The following is a 26,156-nucleotide window of genomic DNA, read 5'->3' as shown; positions in this document are numbered from 1 at the left end:
TAATGAGGAAATTTCTTTATAAAAATTTCATTTAACCAAATCCTTTGATGATTTCAGTGAATACAGATTCAGTACTGAAAGGTTTAACTCATTGAGCATGTTACTGGCATTCCTTATAATGAAGTTTGACTGATGTACATTTTATTTTTGTCATTCTTAAACATTACAAGAATTAAGTATTTACGGTGTTTTAATGAAATAGACAAGCACACTGGTCAATTATATCAGTATTTTAATGGCAATTCAAACAAAAGTAAATGAAAGCAAAATAATTTTTATGATGACAATATGGCATCATGGAAATGTAAAATGAAACTCATGGCACAGAAATTATTTCTAGGAATAGTAACCATAAATTACATTGCACTTTGTAAAATAAAACATAATAATTTCTTACTTAAGCAGAAATATTTGTAAATAAATTGAATTCATTAAAGAAAGAAATGTTTGTTCTTCTACTAAAGACAATCTAGATCCTGTGAATGATGTAAATATATTCAACTACGCTGAATTGGCAATAAAACAGTTACTATAAGTAACGGGGAGAAAAACATCTGTCAATTTCTTATTGATACTTCGGAAGGCAAAAGTAGTTGGGAGGGTTACGAAAACGTAATATAGTTTATTATCATTAAGATTCAAGTAACACAATGATAAAAGCCTCAGATAATAAAAACTCAACGTAACACAACTGTTGACGAATTTAAAAGAAAACAAAGCGAAACACAAAACACGTACACATATATATTGACAATTATATTTTAGGAGTATAAACAGCAAAATTCCAAAAATATAGCCAAGATTATGAGCAGTTTACAGCAGGATAAATTATATACAAGTCATAGAGAAGCGAAGGCGCCATTAAGCACAGTTATACGCTAATTCTTTACAATGGAATTACTCATAATTTTTATGGCACGAATAAAATTCTTTCTGGGAAAATAGAAAATGATGACTTATCAATAAAAGATAATTTCTTCTTGTGTGGGAATAAAAATGACAATATTTAGTGCAAATTTACATACGGAAAAGAACAATTCTAAACACTATACAAAAAAAAAAAAAAAAAAAAAAAAAAAAAAAAAAAAAAAAAAAAACCTCATTTTTGCATTAATTTAAATAGTATTCCAATGACTATTTGTAATAATAAACATAAATGTAACATAGTGTGCGCTTGGATGTATCTCCAAAGAGTTAACAATCTGGAATTCTGCATGGATATCTGATATGCTGCTGTTATATTACCTTAATTAAAGCAAAGAAACAAACATTTTCCATAGCCGAGTAAAGTCGAACAAAAACAACAGAAGCAATCGGGATTAAAAAAAAAGTACTTGATGTGATTGTATCTATGTATTAGCAGTAATTATGATAAGAACAACAATTATATTCCTTACCTCAAAAAAAGTTTCCTGAGGTGCGTAATGCAACTGAATTAGAAACATATTTTAATATTAGAAACATTAAAACATTATCGGTTGGAAATATTGTGAACTTACAGGAATCAAATGCGATAAATCCTGTCAGTTAAGTATGCTATTAAAAGCAAATAAAGACGTAAATTATTAAGAAATCCATTTATCGTTTTTAAGTCACCCAGTTTGTTAAACAACTACAGTTGTAATTTGAAAGATAAATTTAAGATCTTCTATGGCGTAAAATGGCAACAGTTTAAGAATAGGCTATTTGTTAGGTCGCGTGAAATTTAACGATCTTAAATCTCTTGCAACGGCAACATTTGTCAGGCTGCGTAAGCTGTAATTGCCCTAATAATATAACAGCCTGCAAAATCGGAAAGGTTTCGCTACAGACATTTCTAACAGAAAAGAGGCACTACCTACTTGTTATTAAATGTAAGTATAAAATATATTATTACAGATGTAACCGATATATCTAGATAGGAAAAATTATCATGGATAATTTAAAAACTACTAGCTCGGATACTACATAGCGTATTCGGAAACTAAGTACCGTTTCATTCTAGCGCCGTCGCAGCGCTGCGGTAGGCGTCCCGCGCATGCGCACTAGTCTTTCTTGTTCACTGACTTTCAATTGTCGCCATTTTGGTTGCTCTATGTTGTGTTTTCAGTTTGCTGTGCACATTCAAAATGTTTAAGACAATTAGTTCTCCCGCTGACTGTGAGATTCGTGCCGTGATTAATTTTTGAACGCGAGGAATGTTAAACCGTCCGAAATTTATCGTCAAGTGACAGAAGTTTACGGTGAATACGGGAAAAGTGATGGAATGGTGAGAAAGTGGGTAAGAATGTTTAATGCAGGTCGAACAAATGTCCACGCCGAGGCTCGGAGTGGTCGGCCTTCTGTTGTCACCGATGATTTGGTAAGGAAAGTTGATGAAGCAATTCATGAGAACAGACGCTTCACAATGACAACTTTTTCAGAGGCATTTCCACAAATTTCACGTACTGTTTTGTTCGAAATTGTGTCTGACCGCTTGAATTATCGCAAACTGTGTTCCCGATGGGTTCCAAAAAAGGTCACTGATGTTCACAAAACAAAGCGACTTGGTAGTGCCCTGACATTTCTCACGCGGTACAGTGATGAGGTAGAAAACTTTTTAAATCAAATTGTGACAGGTGATGAAACTTTGGTGTGTCATTTCACACCAGAATCGAAACAACAATCGATGGAGTGGAGATGCACTCATTCTCCGAAAAAACAAAAGTTCAAAGTGACAATGTCATCACAAAAAATCATGTTCACTGTCTTCTGGGATAGGAAAGGCGTTTTGCTTACTGAATTTCTTCCCAGAAGTGAAACCATTAATGCGGCACGATATTGTGAGACTTTAACAAAACTAAGGCGTGCCATTCAAAACAAACGAAGAGGAATGCTCAGTAAAGGAATTGTGTTGCTCCATGGCAATGCTCGGCCCCATACTGCTGGTGTCACTCAATCGTTAATTCGACAGTTTCATTGGGAGAAGTTCGATCACCCGCCGTACATCCCGGACTTGGCGCCGTCCGACTATCACTTGTTCCTGCACATGAAGCGCGAGCTTGGTGGCAAGTGCTTTGGATCTGACGATGACACGAAAAATGCTGTGGAGTCGTGGTTATCGAAACTGGCGGGAAATTTCTTTGACGATGGTATACAAAAACTGGTCACCCGCTATGACAAGTGTTTGATCATTGGCGGAAACTATGTTGAAAAATAGTTTAAGACATGTATTTTCATGTAAAAATAAAATTGGATTCGAAAAAATTGTTTTACAATTTTTTTTCTCCAAAACGGTATTTAGTTTCCGAATACGCCTCGTATTTCACAGGCGTAGTACGTTTCCCATTAAGAATACGTATAATAATGCGAAATTAAGATTCCTTGTCAAATGATAGCAAATGAAGGTGATCGTATTGTGAAATTTCCAAAAGATAAAAATATGCTGACTCTGGATTCATAAAAATTTCCTTCAGATTTCAGAACTGCCTGCATTTTGTTTTATAATGAAGTTTTTGAGGGTCATTTTCTTGTATTTGTCTATGAAAGGAATAATCTTGACTAGCACTTTCGATTCAGAATGCAATTTTTTTAGCTAGCTCTAAAGTAAAACATGCAAATTTTCAGACTGTTAAATCTCCTTAGCACAATTCGTTATTTGCTTAGAAATATGTTAAAAAAATGATAACTTACATAGTGAGGTTACAAATGACATTGGAAATACAAGTACATTTTATCAGAGTGAAAGTAAATTAATGCTTAAGACGTGACTATGATTAGCTGTGCTAATATATGAAGCAACCTTGCTCTTTACAGTTCTCCCGTGATAAGACAGACAAATGTTTGTAGAACTGAAATTGAGATCTTTTCCCTTTTAATCATATAATTTGGTTCAACAGTTTATATTTGCACGAAAGACATATTCCAACGGATACCAAATCAACACTTGTTAACAAGACTTAAAATTCAGCAACAATGGAGATATAATTTACACTTCTATATATTGGCACCTTAATCTGCGGAAACCTAGTTCTCATCCGTATAATTTAGGATTCTTACACTAGGACTTGCGCTTTTATACATAGCCCCCCAAAATACTGTCAGCATTTCACAGTTCGAAATGGTAAAAGTGGTGAAATCACAGTGTTCAAAAATTGTTTGAACCCTCATTTCATAGAGGGGCGCATCTACGGACAAATAAATATTCACTGAATTGCTGTCCTTCCACACCTCCACCATTAGATGCTAATATTCGAAAACCACCGTTTAAGAGTCTCACGATAGTTTGCAGAGAGTTTAGTTTACAGTAACCATTGAGAGGGAAACGAATTACGTGTTTGGAGTCCTGGTTCCAAGCCACACTGCTTCTTGCGTCCATCAAGGGTTGTCCAATTTCTGGAAAGACCTCTTCTACTAAAGCTCTTTCTCCACTGATTACAATCCTCTCACCTAGATCTGGACTAACGTTGAGGGCAAGACACTGAAATTCGCCTGGACCACGTTCGTCATATCCTGGACTACTGCTGCATTCACTGTGCATATTATTCTGGCTGTCGTGATATCTACGACCATTTCTGGACTGAGAAGATGAACTAGAGGAACATGTTGCTTCAACTTTTTTCTTACTGCGTTCTCGTTTTAATTGTTCAATTTGTCGAACCATGGCAGGAATATCGTAAAAACGGGCTTCTTCATACAGTAAGTCAAGTTCATTAAAATCATCCGGAAGCGATAAGTTATTAGTGCGCATAAAATTCAGAATATGCCGGAACATTTTGCCGTCACGATCGATGAAATAATGCTGTTTCAGACTGTCTAAAACTATTGGTATGCTTCCATTGAACATTCTTGCAAGTCGTGAGTCTGGATGCCTAGGGAGGGAAAAAATTCAGACCTATTAGAAATATTTTGAAACAAACATAGAACATGTATAAAATAGTATAGTAGTAAATATATGTAACAAACACAGTAACAAGCCAAAATATATTTTGGGTCAATGCTAAACATGCTTTGAAATGTAAATCGTTTAATTTCGTACATGATCAGAGATGAAATGCTTAATATTTATAAAAAAGATTTGTTGCAAATTGCCATAATTCTAGCAAAACTATTTTATCCTGTACCAGAGTGAAGGCCATACTGTAAAGGGATCGTGGCTAAGGATTTTTTTTGGAATGCTGCATAAATTTTCAATGTAATTAAATGAATTCTCATTATACCTTGGCGCGAATTGTGGTGAAGAAGCCCTCTTCTATTTGAATCATGTGATGTCACAGCACCTTTGTATTCATTAAGTTCGTATGTCTGGATAAAATAATAATACGGTAACATAATGATCATTAGGTTTCTCACTATAGGAGACATTAGGTTTCTCAGTACTAGGTTAGACATTAGGTTAGACATTAGGTTAGACTCAGTATTAGGTTAGACATTAGGTTTCTCAGTATAGGAGACGTGAAATATGTGCAGCCCTCTCCGGGTTTCAGACCTCCCGATTACGCGTCGGATGCGCTTTCAATTACGCCAAAGGCAAGCTGAAGGGAGATTACAGGACCCAACCGCCAAATCCTGGTGGTCATGTGCTATCGTCCACCATATTTTAGTTCGGGCGCTACTGTAGAACTACAAGGTTTGTGTAATGCCTTCGTCGGAAGTCTAACTCTGAATATACGGATTATACGTCGCTTCCAGTTAACCACGAAGGCACGTAGAAAGGAGAGAGAAATTATATTGATTATATATAACACTATAATTGATTATATATAATACTATTGATTCTGAGTAGCACTGTTAAAGAAGCAAAGTTTTCCTGTGACAAAAATGTGAAAATATTATCTAAGCAGACCTTTACAATAAACACATAATCAAAATTCAAAAATAGGAATGCCACTGAAATGCATCTAAAACAGTTTAGAGAGAAAAATTGCACCTAAAATGCATAATACGGAAAAACTGTCTTCAAAGATAATCCCATACATAAGATTTTCGAAAATCACTTTAAAACCTTCATAAACTTTTAATATCTTAAAAACTTACGCGATAAAAGATTTCGACAATAGGTAAAATTTAAAAAACATGAAGGACTGGAAGAAAGCTTTTATTCATAAGTGAGTTGCTGGAGAGATTCGGGGGGGGGGGAGGGAGAGAATCTGACGACTACTTTTTTTTTTTTTTTTTATTTATTATGAAGGAGGCTCTCCTAAACGTCCTTGAGGTTGTTAGGTCAGTTGGGAGGCCGATTATGCACCATTCATACGGAAATAATAAAATGCACTTCTGTAGGTTATCTACTCGAATTTCGGGGCTGGGATATTTTCTGACTCTTTGAGTATCGTTAAAGTAGCACAAACTAATTATGTATCTTATTGTTAAATATTAAAGGGAGATAACTTAGTTATAGGATAGATATTTTAGCGAAATATGAATAAAGGTAGTTTTCTTTATGAGCAGTTTAAAATAAAAAAACATTTGCATACTGTGCGCAAAATAACAATAAGCTTAGTATAATTACACAATACTAAAAATGATACCTTAGATGCTACAGTGCATCTGCTTGAAATAAATGAATACAGAAAAGTAAAAAATGTCTTGATTTTGCAAACAAAGTAATGCGATAGAATAATTTATATGCGCTTTATCAATAGTTTAATTGCTTTATTTTGATATTAATTATACGACAATCAGGATTTGATTATTGTATATATTTGAAACTGCATGTTCGACAACTATGATTAAAGTCAGATTTATTGCGTTACTTTTTAAATTGTAAATTTCTATCTCTTATGACTAACTTCTTTCAAAATGCATAGTTAACAACTATTTTACGTTAAAATTGAAAAAGTAAGTAGTTTACTTTTCCGTTTTAACGTGAAATAGTCAAAGTTCTATGTCTCAGGTAAAATAGTCTAAAGGGAAAAGTAAATAGTTACTTTAAGTAGAAATATATATATATATATATTTGAAACATTCAAATGGACTTTTAGAAGAAAGACGAATGACTTCTAAATTCAGAAATGCATTAAACGGCAGCAGCAGAAAAATACTACTAACATTGCTACTTGAGAAGAGGGAAAAGATTTTTACTTTTTCCATGAAAGGTAATGCATGATAAATAAACTTTAATAGTTAATGATTAAATAAAACGCTAATAGTTAAGGGAAAAAAATCATTTCCTCTGATATATTTGAAACAATAAAGATCAAGATAGTTAAATACAGCTAACAGTATTTACTATCAATAAGAAAGATATATTGCAAATAAAGTTATAAGTCCATTTAAAATGGACTAAGATTTGTTGCTGATTTACACTAGCTTCAAGTAATTATCAAGTTACAGTATCTAGACCCTTCCCGTTTTAAATAATTTCTCTTAATCATATGCAAGAAACAAATTTTTTATCTGATAATATTTACGTTACTAGAATATGAGAATTAAGCTCACATAACACATACCTCTTCAAAGTGAAATATTTTACTTCCTCAATATAATAACTATTTTAATACCATTAAATTTCCTTATTTACTTAAAATAGCAATTTAGATATTCACTTTGGAAATATCAAAGATTCACATTTCGTGTTTAGTGGAAATATTTTGAATAATTATTAATGTTAATTTGGTCCATTAGAAAGTTATTACAAGTATACACCCTGTTTTTGAGACAGATTTATATACTTTAGGAATTCTCCATTGGATCTGGTCTTAACTCGTTTCTCTAACCTAAAGCATAACCTCCTCAGCCAAACCCCAAAATTGGCGTATATATTTGCACAACTCGTATAGCTAGCTAGCTGCCTGTCCAATTTGGAAGTCAAGGTTCAGTTGGGGTTGTGACAGCGGCGCCACAACAAACACAATCCATCACTGAGCTTCACTTCCTAGTTGCTGCAGGGAAACGTGATGATTGCGCCTAGCAAACACTTTGCTCTGCCTGAAATTTTATGAAAGAGATTTAAACTCATCACTTACGTGAAATACTTTCTGAAAATAATATAAGTAAACTGCTGGACATGAATTAACGTATATTTATTAAATCATTTTCGAAACTCCTCACTTATGTTTTTTCTCTTATAATAGGAAACAAATATGATGAAATAGCTCGTATGACGGGAAAGGATGTTCCCGCATAATGTAAACGATGAAATCGGATGTTTTTTCAAAAGACTTACGAAAATTGTGAATTAACGACACTGCGATTTCCTTAATTTCGTCTAAGAGGGCATAAAATCCGAGACTTCATTTACTGTTGCGAATAACTTTTCTTTAGCACGAGAGCAGATTATATTAGGAGCTCCTTAACTTCTTCGAGAAGCATAAGAAATCTGATAATTAATTTACTGCTGCACAAAATTTTTCTTTATAATTTTAGCACAAGAAATTTTTCATTTAAATAAATGTATTCAGTAGTGTAAAAGTAATTTGAAACAAATGCAATACTTTATAAGGTATTTTCTCCCTCCTTTCTGCATGCTTTCGTTGTGTAACGGTAGCATACTCGGGGTATTTGAGAGGTCCAGGTTTGAGTCCCGGGGGAGGGCATTGCCCTTTTTTCCCTTCTCCAGCTTAAAAATAACCTAATGTCTTTACAATAGCACCTGAACTAAATAACTAAAAAAGTGGTGGATGATGATTCTACACCACCAAGATTTGGCGACTGGGTCCCCTAATCCCCAGTTGCACTTTAAAAGGGGGAGTATATAAGATATTTTCTCCTTCCCTTTTGCATGTTAATGTGGTGTAGCGGTAGCACATTCGGCGCGTATTCAAAAGTCAAGGTTAGAGTCCCGGCGAGAGCATTGCTCATTTTTTACGTCTTCAACATCAAAACAACGTAATGGTTCTATAACTTTAAAACCATATATATATTTATCTTCTTAATTATATTAAGGAACATGTACTATTTACGGTTCTGTTTAATATGCAACATTAAAAAGTTCATCTATATCATATTCTGTTATTAGATCATGTAGGATGTATATTAGGATTAAAAGAGTTTGAATCTCGTCATCATTTAGGAATGAAATTATGAAAAAAAAAGTATTTTAAGTAAGTACGTTAATATACTGTGATGATTTACATGTATAAAACTTTTTTTTTTAAAAAAAAGAATTAGCTGTGTTGAATTAGACAGCAAATATATATTAAATACAATAAAAAGTAAATTAGGTTTATTCAATCATCTTACTTTCTTAATTTTTATTTTATCAGATATTTGTTTCTTTGGTGAAAAATCACTTGCATTCCTTTTTCTTATAATCTTTCCAAAGTCACAAAGCCACATAATCTACGTTATTTTCTTTATCTCTTGAAAATCGAAAGTAAAAATTACGCGATATATACTTTTTTCAAGAAAAGAGTTGAAGGAAGAACTTAGTAAACTAAAAAACATATATCAATATAAGTACTAATGAACGTATTCTTTAATGCAAAGATGTCAGTTCAGATATTACTTTTCATGCTGTTATATAGGATATATAGCCAGCAAAAAGCTAAAAAAGACTCCGATTTTTTTTTTTTTTTTTTTTCATTTCGCTGTTAAGACAGCTTAAAAAAGAATCTGCCTGCGAAGTTCCTTTTTTTTTTATTACGTAATTGCGTGCTAACTAAAGTTAAATAAGAATCATTTCACTTTCAAAATAGCTCTTTAAAATGCACCAGTGTTCTTATTTAAAATTAAACTTGAGTGTAAAATAGATAAGTCAGAACACATATCTCTTTTTGTTGTAGAAGGAGCTGATTAAAACTGGCTTAAAAGAAACCGCAGTTTCTACGAAAACCTTTGATATCGCAACTATCGCAGACCTAGTAGCAAATGATATCATTCTAATCCGAAAGTCATTAATGCAAATGGCAGAATCATGTTTATTATCGGATAGTACTGGGAAATGTTAATTTGTGTTATTCCTTTTATCATATCACAAAAATCAGTAACAGAAATTTATATATTTTCTTGAAACGAACTGAAGCTAATTAATTAAAGTACGTTAGTGGCATTCATGTTACGTGAACGTCCGAAACTGGAGAATGTCGACATTCTACGGTGAATGTCAACACATATCAAATGAATCGGTGAAAGACCGAATATTTGGTTATATTCTTATACATTCGAACCATCCCCGTGTACGCCGACAAGCGCAGATATGCTCTATTGGAGGTTTAAACAAGAACCCGAGAAAACGGAGAGGCGTTGTAAAAGCAAAGGACACTTCTGCGATTCACACAAATGTCACAACAATTTTAGTTTTTGCAATAAATAAGACTGTATAAGGTATTTCTCCCGCCTTCTTGGCATGCCTTCGTGGTGTGGTGGTTTGCACGCTGGGCACGTATTCCAGAGGTCCGTGGTTCGATTATCGGCGAAGGAGTTGCATATTTTTCATTTTTCCTGCTTCCAAAAAATCCTAATGTCTCTACAGTGGCGCTCGAACTAAAAGTGTGGCGGATGATGATTCTCCACACCCAGGATTTGGCGATTGGGTCCCCTAAAAACACCAGTCGTCTTTTAAAAGGGGGAGTATATAAGGTACTTCTCCCGCCTTCTTGGTGTGGTGGTCTGCAGGCTGGGCGCTTATTCCAGAGGTCCGCGGTTCGATTCCTGGTGAAGGCGTTTGTTCATTTTTCATCTCTCCGGCTTTTCCAATTAACCAAATGTCTCTACAACTATATAACGTTAATAACATAATTAAGTATGCTTATTATTGGGTGTTATTTTTCTTTTCTCATTTAGAATATATAGTTTGTTTTAAGTTCAACAGTTTACTTACATAAGCTGTTATGTAAGCTTTCTCCTATTTTGTCATATAGCATAATATGCTTTAATAATAAAGTATGATTTAAAAACGTAATAAAGATATTTTTATTTAACATTCACCATCAGTGTATGGTAAATGTCGACATTTGCCGGAGTAAGTGAGAAATAAGGATATTTAGCAAATATTTCGGACACACACTAAGCGATTATGTGAATACTGACAGTCACCGAAGAATGTCGATATTCTCCAGATTTCATTCTTTCACGGTAACATGTACTTTGAGAAAAGCTGCCTTCTTCCACTGTGGATCGGGTACGAATGCCTGAAAACCTCATGTAATTAGCTATCAAATCAGATATCAAACTTAAGTTAAATAACCAGTCTTCACAACTGTGACTCTTTGAGAGGCGGAATGTCAAACTGATTTAAGAAATATAAAATATATTCTAAAATATTATTTTTGAAACCGAAATAAAGACACCGTGGGAAAAAACACTTTTGCAGTGGTCCGTAGGGAGGTTCGTCTAACCTTGCAGTATGGAAATATATATAAGCTCATTCTAGATTGAATCCATTTCACGAAACGTTTGTTTTGAGAGCTCTATAATAAATAAGACGTAAATTGTGAATTATGTGCTTTTCTTGTCCAATATAATTTTTCCTTAAAAATTGCTGTTCATCTAGTCAAAATCAGATGTTTTAGAATGCGAGAAGAGAGTGCGTTTCTAAAAGTGACTGTATAGTTAAATATCTTTACGAGCATAAATATCGTAGTGCTACTGAAATAGTGAAAAAAACTATCGAAGAGATACTCAAAGACCTTAAGCTCTGAGCAACATCACACAAATTTCAGAGATTTGAGAAAGATAAGATTTCACGCAAGGAAACAAATCATTGATGCATACAATTTCACATACGAATTTGCGAGATCGCGCGTTGCGCAATACTTTGGCTATTTCTTGTTTTATTACCTATATGGTGTAACTTAAAGAATTGAACTCTTAACATACCAATTAATGTTACACGACTATCCCCAAATTGCGAATGATAGCGACTTATATGAAAAAGCTTTCATAAAAATATAATATATGAAAGTACAGATATATTACAGGTACCCAGTTTTTACGTTGTTGTATCTGTAATATATATATATTTTTTTAAAATTTAGATTGCGTATTAGTAACGCATGATAAGGACGAATCTGTTTTTTGCCTAGGTGATGAAAGAGATGATAAAAGTCAAACAACTTAGATTTACGAAAAATGACTAGCCGAAATATGATTTTTAACTCTAGGGATTTTGATTTCATAAGCGTGAAATATAGTTGCAAAAATATTTACAATGATGTTATTTAACTAGGTACAGGTACAAGTGAGGGGGGCACCAGATATTTACCAACAGGTAATCCTGGTATTGTCCCTTCCTACTAACTTTCCCGAATAGCCTAGCTTGGAACAGAAGATGTCCGGCTCAAGCTACACCGCGGGCACTACCACCGCCAGCAATGCGTTAGGGGCTCGTCCGCATTTCCCGAGTGCTTCGTTTATACATATATATATATATCTATGAAAGTTACATTATGCATGGTGGTACATAAATATTACTTCTACATTACAACTAATATTATTTAACTAGGCAGAAAATCATTTTTTTAATTTTCGGGGAATTATTGAATATGTTTAGCCTGCATCCTTTTTAACCTTTAAGCAAAGTATTGGCCCACCAGCGGTCGAGCCGTAAAAGTCGCTGAACACTGGTAGTTCGATCCGGGGTTTGAATAACAGGCTGGCTGCATGGTGTTTTTCCGTGTGTAACGTGGATACGAATCATTTTCCCTTAGAATGTCCTCCACGGAGCATCCCTCTCTTTGTCGGATACCACTGTGTGCGTAATCAAATAATAATAAAAAAATCAAATTATTATATCATTGTTATCGCTTTAGCATTATATTAAAGAGTGAATTAGCATTTTAGCGTACTCATACACTAACTTTAGAGAGATGAAGAGCTTTGTAATGTTTCTGGAAAGATGAATTTAAGGGAAGTACCGATGTCTGGAGCCAAAACATTAAAATAGGAACTAAGCAGGAAAATGTAACATTTGAAGTTTGAATGAAAACACCAGGACCATAGTAAGATCAAAAAGAAAAGATTAAATACTTTTGCCTGTAAAAACCAAATATTTTGATCTAATATTTTTGCCAGTAAAGACCACAGATTTTGCCTTGCGGTTTAAGCCCGGAAGAAGTTAAAGCTGATGCTTACTAGCGCAAAGATTATGTCAACTAAGATTTTCCTGTCAACAAATGATGTAAAAAGCATAAAATGTATGAATGAATAACCTCCCTTTAAGTCCGTGATTGCAGATTTCAAGGAAGTTTAATATAAAAACTACGCAGCTTTCAAAAGTGGAAAGGTTTTGGACTAAAAAAGCCATTTTCCAAATTGCGGGCTTACTTACTAATTGCCTTTCGTTGAGGGAAAGAGCGATTCACAAGAAGCCGGCACTGAATTATTAATACTTACTCCGCTAGCTTTGAGTGACGGCTAACGGAGCTCAATTTACAATAAATTCACTGGTTATGCAAATCAAGAGGGTGAGATCAATGTAATTAGTCTGCGCAGAGTAATATTTCATCAGGGCGATACGAATAGAAACGCATCTCCAGCTCACTGGATATTAAAGGAATGGCTGCACTGCATCCATTCGGAAAATGGCTGCACTGCATCCATTCGGAACATCAAATAATGTTTCGAACAGGATGGGAGCTATGTTAAGATTAAATGAAGTACATTAAAGGCAAATTCGTTGAGAATTTCTTGCAATTTAACGCACTATTTTGCAGCGACAATGTTTGTTTAAGTAATTGTATCAATATTAAGCTTTAAGAATGAAGGGGGTTTCATGTAAAATTAATTTTACACTTTTCAAAGCATTCTTAGGATTCAGCTATCTTTCATTTCATAAGAAAATTAATTCTTAACAAATCTAAAAGTTAAATGAATAATTTAGCTCAAAAAGTTTTCATACGACCTCTTTCTCAGTGTGTCCTATAAATCCTTGTTTCAAAAAATTATAAAAATCATTAAATCAGTAGCTGAGTGAAGTTTGTTCGAAAACTAATCGAAGGGAGGATTTTTTAGGGATGGAAAAAGCGAAACATGTTATAAATATATACTCCCTTTTCTTAGAAGGTACTGCACCGTACTGTGAGTAATGATCGCAAACAGAATGGCACTGAAAACGGTTTGCTCAGATCCCAAAATCTTTTCGTTACATAATACAAAAGTAGTTGTTAAGAAAATCCGTCGAAAGACAAAACAATTTAGTATTTTTCAGTGCTATTTGGACCATGTTTTTTTGCAACCGTTAGGATAAAGGGTGAAAATTTCAACTCAATATTCATCCTTTTTCCTCTCGCCCCACACTCCGGAACATAAATAATGAACACCTCGTTGTTATTCATTTTAGTGAAAACCGTATTCGGTTATATCTATTTATGTGACTTATAAAGTTTTGAAATCTTTTAGGATTAGCATGTATTTTGGATTAATATAATTATTTGATAATTTTAAATAATAAAATAAATAACTTGGAATAATAAGGGGCAAATTCAGCATTCGAAGTACTATAAAGCTGCAGATTCATTAGGCTTATCAGACCCGGACACATGAAAAATGATAAATGCCTTTGCCGGGATTTGAACTCCGATTGCCAGCCAGACGTGTTTCCGATTACACTACGAAAGCACGCGACAAGGAAGGGAAAAAAAATCCTTTACGAAGTTTATTAAAAAACAGTATTAGAATACATAACTGCGAAGGGGAATCACAGTCAATTGATCAATAGTCACGTTTATAGAATGTTAAGTGTTACCATACATTTTTTTATATGTAAATAGATGAAAGTATCCTGATAATGAAGATCTGGATATCTTCATCTGTTGTTGCTGTTGCTTATGCTCACTTGTCTGACGTAGTCAGCCCAAGCCCGCGAAATTCCTCGTGGCGAGGAGCGCTAGAATACGTCTGCCGTTGGCAACAACCTTGAGCACCATTCAGGTGACAGTGCAATTTACTCGGTTCCGTCCCCAATTTTGATGGATATGGGCCCGAGGGTCTTCCACCCCTCTCTCCTTCCACCAAACCACACGAAAGGACTTTCGGCTCGCCGAATATTTAGAGAGTCGTTATTTAGAATGCCTCCTCCGGGATTTTTGGCTATTTTTTTTGCTCTTCTGGCATGTTTTTCACAGAGTTTATACGAATTGTTAACTCGCAAAAATACTAACTCTATATCTGAAAACCCTGGAAAATTCTGGAAAATATTGTAGTGTTTAATTTAATTATTCTTCATTTTGAAGTTGCGAATGGCAACGATTTTTAAAGCAATTTAAAATGGAATTTTAAGTTTTAAAACTTTTATTCTGGGAAACAGGTAAAATTTTTTTACACACACACATATATATATGTATATATATTTACACTTGAAATTGTGAATCTGAAGATTCCAATAATACAATAAGTAGAATATTATAAGAATAGAAGGATAGAATAATAGAATACCATATATAATTAGATCTAGTTTTATGATTTGCCTTCTACGAGCTGTTCTGATGTTAGTTTTAAGATATTATGAGATGAGTTCAATGACTTTAGTTATTATTTTCAGCTTTAGCAGTGACATGAGCATCTCGGTTAATAGGGTTCAGAAAGGCAAAGAAGGAAAAAAAAAAAAAAAGAAAAAAAAAAAAAAGAAAAAAAGTGCGCGGCATGGGCGAAGTCAGCTGATCAATGTTTACAAGTTATATTTTCAAAAATGAGAGTAATCAAAAACGGTCTGAGAGAGATCATTGAGTAGTTAAATAATTTTAACTGTCTCTTTGCGCTCGACGAGTTAACATCAATATTAACTCATCAAAAAAATTATTCGAGACAGATCATTGGGAACTAAAAACAAGGGCGGAACGTGGACAGGACATGGGTCCGTCGGTTGGTCAGTCTAAATCAAAGCATTGTTTGATTCGTTAGAGAATCGAAGGCTTACTAGGTATTTAAGAATTCAAAATAATAATTTTTAGACTTAAAATTGTCTGGAAAGTAAATACACTATACAAGGAATTTCAAAATCTCTGATCTATAATATATTGAAATAGAGAATAATATCATTTGAAATCATTCAAAATTTTATTATCTCATTTACTTCTTTTTCTTTTTAATGTAGGCTTCCACTATCCCAAAGTAAGGGTTTAAGCACATAAACACAGCAAACTCAGTAATTCTAAAGACCAACTAAGATAATAATCCAAAAATATCCATTGGCTAGCATATAAAAAATTAAAAGCACCTCTCATGAGCCCTAGAGGTGCTACGGTTATCATATCTGTGCCACCCACTGATGACAGTGGCGGGCGATGGCACAATAAACTTCTTAAGATTTCTCGCATCTAAACTGTTTCTTTCTTTCTTTCTTTCTTTCTTTTTTTTTTTAAGCAAATTGTAAAAAAACAATCAAACATCTGCCAAATCAAAAATCAGCAAAATACACACATACAGAGTAACAGACAGATTTTTATTATAAGCTCCTAATCTTCTTCGTTAAACACCATCCAATTCAAGAAAGACTGCTGTCAAAGATCAATCTATGCCATCTTTGAAGCCAAGACTTGAATTAAATTCATCATTTCAACTTTAGATGGGTAGAGTTTCGGCAGTGAGGATGAATGACAACAAAATTCGGGTGGTAAACAAAATTTATTATCTTAGAACTTTTGGAAAAAGGAAGTAAGACACATAAATCTTCACTCTTATGAGCACACTTCCTTGAATATCTAATAATCCATCATTCATCATAATTGCATTAAAATATGCTTCTCCTTGCGAGAACTTTCTAAATTATGACAGGAAATAACAATTTTTTATTACGTGTAACTGAAGCTCGAAAGAAGAAAAGAATTAAAAAAAAAAAAAAAAAGAAAAAGAAAAAACTCGCAGTACTATAAAGCAAAGGTTAAGGGAAAAAGCACTAAGATATAAAAATAATTTATTCAACAGGTTGCACTGCAAATTATTTTCGATTAAAGTTAAAATTTACTCAGATTTTGCCTGAGCTCTCATCATTTGAAATTTTGTTGATTGACAGTAAAATAAAAACACTGACGTAAAAATGTGTTTCATACCAGCTAACATTGAGGATGATCTAAATAAATTAATTACCTGACTCAAATATTTAATACTCTACTAGAAGTAAACCTAATCGAGAAACATTTTATCATCGGTAATAATAGTAACTGTAACATATGTAGAAAACGCATCATATACTTGAAAAGCAAATTAACTGTTGATAGTAAGAGAAACTAAATGTCACTTACTTTGTAAGCGTCTCTAAAGATGAAGTATAGATGGAACCACCGACGTCTATATGGACAGGAGCTGTGTATCGAGAGGCTGCTGCAACGCATGGAATTCCGGATATCTTATGATTGTAATTTGCATCGGTCATCAACAGTTTCTGATCCATCAAAGCTCTGAAAAGATACGAAATCTGTTAAGTATGATCGAATTACGCATTCACATAGGAAGAAATATAGTTGTTGTTATGTCTGTGGGACATGATAAAGCATTTTAGCAACAAAAGCATATTTAGTTTAAAAAATAAAGTATAAATAATAAGTTGTTATGTCTGTGGAACATGATAAAGCATTTTAGCAACAAAAGCATATTTAGTTTAAAAAATAAAGTATAAATAATAGTTGTTATGTCTATGGGACATGATAAAGCATTTTAGCAACGAAATAATATTTAGTTTAAAATAAAGTATAAATAATAACGCAGACTGCTTTTGATGGTGACGTGGAGAAACAAGAAACAAAGCAAAACTTACTCAAAGGAAATGGCAGATTAAAATACGACATGATATTTGGTTTTTGGAGACAACTCAGAATGTACAAGAATATATATCCTTAAGTTTATGGGTTAGTGTTTCTCAAAGTTATCACGCTATTTTAAATTTGCGCATTCAAAAAATATCAGTCTTGACTTTTCTAAAGGGGAACCCGCAAAATAACTCTGGCTTTAGTTGGAGCATTAGAGAAATAGATAATGAAAAATAAATCCATTTAATAAATAATATTTAATACTGAAGCGATTGATAGTATAAACATTCCTTTGGAAGCTATAAGTACCAATTAAAATCAAGAACTAGAAATACATTTCGTGCACTGGATTTACAAATGTAATCAAACTCTTTAGAAACAACACTGAATTTTAGGAGTACATATTTTATCGAGTGTATTATCCTTAGTTTGCTTGGCTTATAGAATTTCTATAAATAGAAGGAGAGCCATATTTGCATATTTTTTCACTTGTGGCAAAGAGGTAAATTCGCGCTTCTCTATATATTGAAAATTAGAAGGGAGCAAAGCAAGAAAAAATTATATATACATAAACAAGAAAACTTTATTTATACACTTTTATATTTATATTTATAAAGGAAATTACTTCAAATCATAGTATATAATAACTCTTCAATCACAGCTTTATATATCTAGAAAATGATACATATTAATAATTTACAGTTTATAAACGAAAATGCTAAAAATTACCGTATTACATTAAAGAATATTTTTAACACTGCTTCCAAGTTCGGATATTATTGAACTAATCTACAATTGTGAATTGTTTTTAATAGCTCTAAGCTTTCCAGAAATGTTGCTTTAGTATCTGAAATTATTGAAATAACTTGACTTAAAACACTGGATATCTCTGACTGAATTTCTGTAGCATTTATATTATTCAGATCGTTAAGTGCTATATTATAAGCAGTTATCTTTGAATTATCTAAATTCAGTGAGGTCATATTGTCATTTCAATTGTGAGATTAAAACAACTAATAATTTTAAATCTTTTTTTTTTAACTTTAAAAAAGTTTTTATTCTTAATAAAAACTTCATTAACTTTTGTTTTTAAATTCTATTCGTATATTTATTTTAAATGCTAAATGTTTCTACTTCTAAAGAAAATAGGTAAATTTTTCTATTTCTAGAGAGAAACATTACTTTTAGAAATACTTTCTCTCAAGAAAGACATAATACCTCTATTTAGAGGTACGGCTTTTATAGGTCGTTATAGTTTCTAATTACAAAGCATCACTTATTTTTTCCTTTTCCTTGCAGAATGAAATTCCATGCTAATAACATACATATCTGAAAACTTTAAATTGGGTTTGTTTCAAAATGCTGTTTATTTTACGTTCTTGTAGTGATTTATCACTTGATGTCATGTCTTTTAATAACCGATATACTTCGACTATTTGCTGATTCAGTTCTTTAACAGCATTTGTCATTGTCAACATATCTGTGCCACGTTTGATTATTTTTCAAACGGACATAAATGCATCCCATCTACTCGGCGAAAATGCAAAAAATTATAGATCTTCCGTACAGCTCCAAAAATATATTGACATGTTTCAATAAAAAGCGGCATTTTTGAATACTAAATTTAAACTACGGGGTGACCAATATATTTAGAATGACCAGTTCTTTGTCATATAATTGCTTTCACGCCTTTGTACAGCCCAGCCATGTTGTGTCATAATCACATACTTGACGTCGAACATTTTGAATACTGAAGCCATCCTTTTCTACATTAAGAAAGCTTTTATTTCCTAGATCATTACCAGTTTTCTTTGTTGTTTCTATAAAATAGATAAAGCTTTCGTCAATGGCTATGGATTAGTTTTTTTTATGTGCACAAGGTATGTACTGCTTGTACTTTGATGCATCATGTGTACAATCTCATATCAAAGACATATATTTCTGTTCTCCACTTTAAGAATTTCAAATTAAACATGGCTATCTCACATCTACTGAAGTAAAATGTTTTTAAACATAAGAATTATATCTTTTAAATTAGTTACTTAAATAAATCAACGAAACTAAAAAACACGTTTGTCAAAATTTTATTGACTGTACTTACATTCACAAAAAGAACACTTATTACTATTGCAAGATATTAGAACACGGATTTAATTTTATGGTGGCTAATAGACACCGCTCGCACATTCAACTTTTTGTAAAAAATTGTATGGCGCTTGTTGTCGTACAGCAAAAAATATTTCATATTCTAATACTAGATGCATAAAATTTTCATTAATTTGGCACCACATTTAACAATTTGACTTCGCAAAATCCATAACAACTCTTGATTTATACTAATAATCCTATGCAGGACGTAATATTATTGACGCAAAATGAGCATGGCCTTCACGATAAAATGATTTGATTTCCCTAAAAGTGTACTAACATGTCTATCGCTGGTTCGAATTCCATTACGCGCAATGAATTTTACAACTTCTTCATCTCTCTTTTCTCCTCCTTTAATATAGATTAACAAATAATTCCTTTCAGTATTTTAAATTAAACGTTTAACTTTCATTTTAAGAGTGATGCCTGATGGAGAAAATTCTTCCCAGCAACAGTTAAATAATAAGTTCTATGCTTCTGCTTTTCCCGTTAATGTGAGTGTTGACAAGTGGCCAAGTGTGGCAACAGCTTGTCTTGTTTCGATTTATGGCGAATGGATTGGTTGTGTATAGTTTTCGGATTTTTACCACGTGTAACTTCCACAGCAGACAGTTCTTTTGGAATATCCTCCATCAAGCACCCCTTCTAAAGAAAGTAGCCCTACGTACTTTAATATAAACAATTAATCAACGAATTAGTAAACCTTTTAGCAGGAAAACAAGTATTTATTGTAAGAATATAGGTCATTGTTCTAATCATATCTCAACAATTTAAGCTCAGTTTTAAAACTAGTAACTTTTTAATAATACTTCATGCTTTCTCGGATAGCCCAATCGGCTTCAATGTATTGAATTTTGGGAATATGATAGGTGTTTAAGACTAATTTTTTTTTCGCAGCAGTAAACAAGTTTTCCACTCCTGCTGCATTTTTTTCTAAATCTTTAAATCATAGTTTTATTGGGTTTATTTGTTTATCTTTCTCCAAGTTTCAATCTCAACGACACTATATTTCTTAAAATTTCTTCACCAAGTAAAATGTACTTTAAATGTGTTATCTTAGAATTAATGAAAGGAAACTAAACATTTTAAAATATGTTATTTTATATCAATATCAGCTATATTAGAATTATTAAAATGATGTCATAAATTCCACAACAAATTTAAAATGCGATTTTTTTTTTTAACTTACTTAATATTAAACAACTCTTTTTATTGTTTCATTCTAAAAAACGGAACAACTCATAAAAGAAAAGTCACCTTTTACCTGATATCATTATGTTCCACTGCTGACAAAGAATGAGACAAACTAACGCGCCTATTCTTTTAATACATCCTGCAACGTGTTTAACTCCTCCAGAAATAATAATAAACCACAGAATGCCAGCACAAATTAAATATAGATGCAACAAAATAAACCCCCGAACCATGTGTTTTATTCAGTTGCAAATTTTACATACGAAATGAAGCAAAGACTGATAATACGCTATATTTCATATTCAAACATTCTTGTTTGGTATGCCTGTGCTATTACAGTGAGTCTTATATTTTAGGTCCGCTGCAACAAGCTAAGAGCAACTGGTGTGGTGTGGTGGTGTATTTAATTATGGCAAAGCCAACTAGGGCGATCTGCCTAAGAGGAGGGGTGCTTTCGTGGAGGACTTTCTAAGGGAAACTGGCTCGTATACATGTTACACACGGTGGAAAACCACGAAAATGCCCATGCAGCCAGCCCGTTCGCGGGATTCGAACCTCGGACCGAACTACCAGTGTTCAGCGACTTTACCGCTCGGCCGCTGGTGGGCCCCTAAGAGCAACTAAGTCGCAGTCCATACTCAGTTTTTAGACATAGGAAAGCTTATTATGGCAAAGAAAGAATAATAAGCGCTACTGTTCAGACTGAGGAAGACTCTGCAGAATTACTAATGCAAGAATGCTTTTTAGGTAAGTTTAATTTATGCAGTTCATTACAGCAATTTTAAATGATCTTCAATACGTTAATTCAAACAACCAATTTTAATGACAGAAAATAGTGTATTTATATATATAGTACTGTAAAACCTCAGCACATTCGAGAATAAATTAATTTTACATACGAAATGAAGCAAAGACTGATAATACGCTATATTTCATATTCAAACATTCTTGTTTGGTATGCCTGTGCTATTACAGTGAGTCTTATATTTTAGGTTCGTTGCAACAAACTGAAAGCAACTGCGTCGCAGTCCATACCCAGTTTTTAGACGTAGGAAAGCTTATTATGGCAAAGAAAGAATAATAAGTGCTACGGTTCAGACTGAGGAAGACTCTGCAGAATTACTAATGCAAGAATGCTTTTTAGGTAAGTTTAATTTATGCAGTTCATTACAGCAATTTTAAATGATCTTCAGTACGTTAATTCAAACAACCAATTTTAATGACAGAAAATAGTGTATTTATATATATAGTACTGTGAAACCCCAGCACATTCGAGAATAAATTAATGCTATTAATGCTTTTTTTAATTTAGCTGGATTATTTATAACACAAAATTCTTTTAATACATCTTGATGTGCTCAAAATTGAAACTTTGAAATCATAATATGTTTTGAAAAATGGGTTTCTAGATTTTTCATAGCTAATCTGGTTCTCCTTCTTCTAGCTGTTCACCTGAGGCAAGTGCCAAATTTTTTACACAAATCTGTGGTGAGCTGAATCTTACTAAGTATATACGTAACGAATGAACGCTGTGGTCCAATAATAGCAATATTGACGTCTGTAATTAAATATAATGACGATGACTTTTTAATTAATGCGGTTTAATTAATTTAATCTTAGTTTTAGAAATTCTTTAGTTTTTTTTAGCCGTTTAAGTGCAGAATGACAGCTACTGGATTCGTGTCTACTACCTTTACGTTTACTTTATCTTTACACACTAGCTACTGTGGCATGCAGTTTAGTACAAAAGAACTGATATGAATTTTATGTATGAACACATAATACTTCCCCACACTATTCCAAAATCACGAATGTTGAAAATTAAATGAGTGTAGCTTGGCTCAGAATCATTTACAGCCTCTAAAGGCATTTCTTAGACAAGAAATAAAGATAGTAAAAAGTTCACACGTTTTAAAGAAGCGTAATATAATACAAAAATACAATATGAAAATTAAGACAGGTTTGCTAATCTTTTTAGTCTCTGAATAAAGATGTCTCGCTACTGGGTAGACTACATAAATTCTATCTCAAGTAAAAGCATCATCATAAAATTACCAGTTCTGGCGACGTATTCAGTACTACAGATCTCTAACTCATTCAGCTTTCTTAATGCGAAATAAAAAGCAACCATATTTCTTTTCACCACGAGCCGCGTATTCAGTGTTAAATCACTTCTTAATGAGTTTTTGAGAACATGAAATGGAGTCTTATGTATTACATTCTTCCCTATCAGAGATAAGGCTCGATCGTGGTGGTTTGAAATGATAATACATTGGAGCCTTTAGTCGAGTACTACACGAAATATGGGAGGGGAAAGAAAACTACTTCTCGTAAAGTGGAGCAACGGTTTGGGAAGGGATGGAAGGGTCACGAAGACATTTCACTGAGCGAAGAACACCATGAGCATGCAAATAGAGGTCGAAACTGCATTCCTAAGTGGATGATCCACGCAGGGGAGTCTCAGAGAGTGAGGCCAGAGTTCACAGTGCAAATCCGGAACGACAGAAGTTTGGTGCCTCGGGTCAAGTCTCCATGATATCGTAGCTCAACTAACCCCTTTCATTGGACTTCAAAGAAAAAAAAAAAAAAAAAAGAATTAGGGAAGAAAAACCTCAAGCGGAGCGGGATCCGGTGTCAGAATGGGACACGAGCAAATTATTTGGACAGAGCATGGGGAGAAAATTGTCAAGGGCGTCGTCATGAATCTTGCCAAGAAGGTGGTTACTCAAGTCAACAATGAAGGATGAGGAAATCGTGAGAAGTATGAAGGCAACAAGTGCGAATGGTTGAATAACTGCATTGTTTTGATATTTCAGCATCGAACATATCACACCTAAAGACACGGAAGATTTTCCCCTCTGAGTTATTCAGATACATTGTGTCTTGAAGCAAGTTAAATAGCTTTTTATTTCAGTTCTTTAATGTGTCTCCATTCGAGAATCTAATGTTTAACGGTTATTTAACTGTCTCGAGGATAACACGTACAAATACCTCTTTGCACGTTTTGCTACGAAATTTGTTTTAGCTGCATTTAAATTTTGCTCACTTTAATTCAGTTTTAACCCTCTATCGACTAGTTTTTGTTTTCAGAAGGTAAAAAAATTCAAACATCTTGTTCAGATATTAATCCCTTCGGTGAAAGAAATTACGATGAATCAAACAATGACGCATAACAGACTGTTAACCCGGCGGTTACAGGGAGTCGCAATTTTAAATCATGAACAATTAGCAAATGAAAGCGAAAACAGTAAACGCTACCTGAAAGTCACGTTTGACCATAAATAGTTACTACCCATTTAGATCTGTTCCTAAGTTAGAAGAGTTGATGGTGCAGACTGCTATAGGGAAGTTGTACATTGGCCGTATTTGACAATACAGAATGACGTCGATTCTAGTTAATATATATATAAAATTTTGAAGCAGGCATATTTGTACTGCAGTTGCATAATTCATAACTAAGAAAAGTGGCTGCGCATGACGAATGATTACATTTTTAGCCTTCCGAAATTGATTTAGCTTCACGAAGGCAACATGCTTCTCCTAGTTATAGGCAAAGTAGTTAGTAGCAATTGAATGCTGCTACTTTACCTATAACGTTTGGCTGTTTCTGTCTTCTTTCCCTTCTCGGTAATATATCACCGATCTAACCCCATGATGATCTAATCCCATGATGCCCCTGATCTAACCCATCAGGGGCAACGCTGTTAGAGATGAGATGGCTAAGCAATAGGTTCGGCCATTCCCGTGAAATGCTTGAGGTGCAAGTGTCAGTCCGTTTGGAGAAAAGAGGATAACTTAGTGTGTGCATATCGTTTGGCAGATTTTCAAAGATTTATTTTCCTACAGGCTTTTCACAGAATTTTAAATAAGTACTCAAACTTTTATTAAATGTTTATTTACGATAAAATAATATCATAGCAAACTTTTTTCCTCCATCATTTGGTTTCATTATTTCGAACCGCTCATTTTAGATATCAAATTTTGTGTTCTATATCCTTTCTGGAGGCTGATTCTTAAACGTGCAGGCCTTTTGTAACTGCTTAGCTTAAAATAATTGCTTCAGTTATCCGCATAGCAAGCTAAGCTGTAATTTCTTTTTAATCTTGAGATTTTTGTGTTTCTTAAAGTTTTAAATATTTTTTTTAACTTTTTGAAATTTTAATGGCAAACTCTTCAAGGTATTAGTTTGTTATGCAAAATTTTCAGATTATAACTTCATAAAAATTTTCTTCTGTCTTCGACATTTTGCTGTGGAGCTAAGTTTTCCGGTTCTTCTAACATTACCATTAATGAAACATTAATGAAGATTAAAGAAATCAAATTTTTGACTTTTGGTTTCTATGAAGCTTATGCTATTTTTTGAATATATGATTTTATATTAATCGCTTATTTGACAATTTGAAATTTTTATATAGACGATGACAGAGCAGTGAAGTACCGAATTCATAAGTTGCATAAAGAAAACTTTTCACAGCTATTTAAATTTTGATTGATTTGATGACAATTTTGATAACAGACCAGATTCTTCTTATTCCATCTGGAAAACAAAATAATTAAAAAAGCAGATTTTCATTGAGAAAAATCTGTTGAATTGATTTGCCTCCATAAACATAAAATAATAGCCAATTTATGGAAAATTAAAGCGAGTTATATGACTATTTAAAAAGTCACAACTTTACAGACGTTATTTTCTGCTTCAATCAATTAACATGGTTTGAAGTTTACAAAAATTTCTTAATTTTGTCTACTTTTCGGTTTTTAGACTGCATAGGTGGTGGAATTAAAACTACATAAAAAAAAGAAAAGTCTGTGCGTACTAGTGTAACCGACTTTGAAGGATTTAAGTGGAAATCTTTTGAGGATAACATCTTTAAAACGTTTTTTTAACATGAGAAAAAAGTACTGAAAACACGTTTGATATCGTGCCTCATTTTTACTTCTCATTATGTATAAAACTACTATATACTCCTGTACATAGATGAAACATGAGACAAAATTCAGTTAATAATTAAACTGCATTTTGTATTCCTCTAAAGTATATTCCGAAAAGCTTGTAAATTAGATTTAATTTTTCATTAATATTTGATAACTTCGTCTCGCACATCACTTTTTTTTACTAGTCCCTATAATACTCCCGATTTTCTGAAGTATTACTGAAAAATTAAGATGCGAGAAGTAAAAATGTAGTTACTTGAAAAAGATAAATTTTTTGAAATTACAATCAAAATTTTT

The 26,156-nt window shown here is 33.1% G+C and overlaps 1 protein-coding gene across 2 annotated transcripts in view; it reads right to left on the bottom strand.

Moving 5' to 3' along the window:
- Positions 1-215: 215 nt before the first annotated feature.
- twz (BTB/POZ domain-containing protein twz) overlaps positions 216-26,156 on the bottom strand; it is an 83,553-nt gene continuing 57,612 nt past the window's right edge. For both annotated transcript variants that reach the window (XM_035364519.2, XM_035364527.2), the window contains 2 exons: positions 17,079-17,234; positions 216-4,829 (listed from right to left, as the gene is read on the bottom strand). In XM_035364519.2, coding sequence (XP_035220410.1) covers positions 4,130-4,829; positions 17,079-17,234 — 856 coding nt within the window. In that variant the 3' untranslated portion in view covers positions 216-4,129. The remainder of the gene's footprint in view (positions 4,830-17,078; positions 17,235-26,156) is intronic.

This window comes from Stegodyphus dumicola, chromosome X1 (assembly GCF_044657685.1).
Source record: "Stegodyphus dumicola isolate Sdum_Otavi_A_Nest chromosome X1, ASM4465768v1".
Lineage (NCBI taxonomy): Eukaryota > Metazoa > Arthropoda > Arachnida > Araneae > Eresidae > Stegodyphus > Stegodyphus dumicola.
The sequence above is the reverse complement of the archived record's forward strand: the minus strand, read 5'-3'. Positions and strand labels throughout refer to the sequence as shown.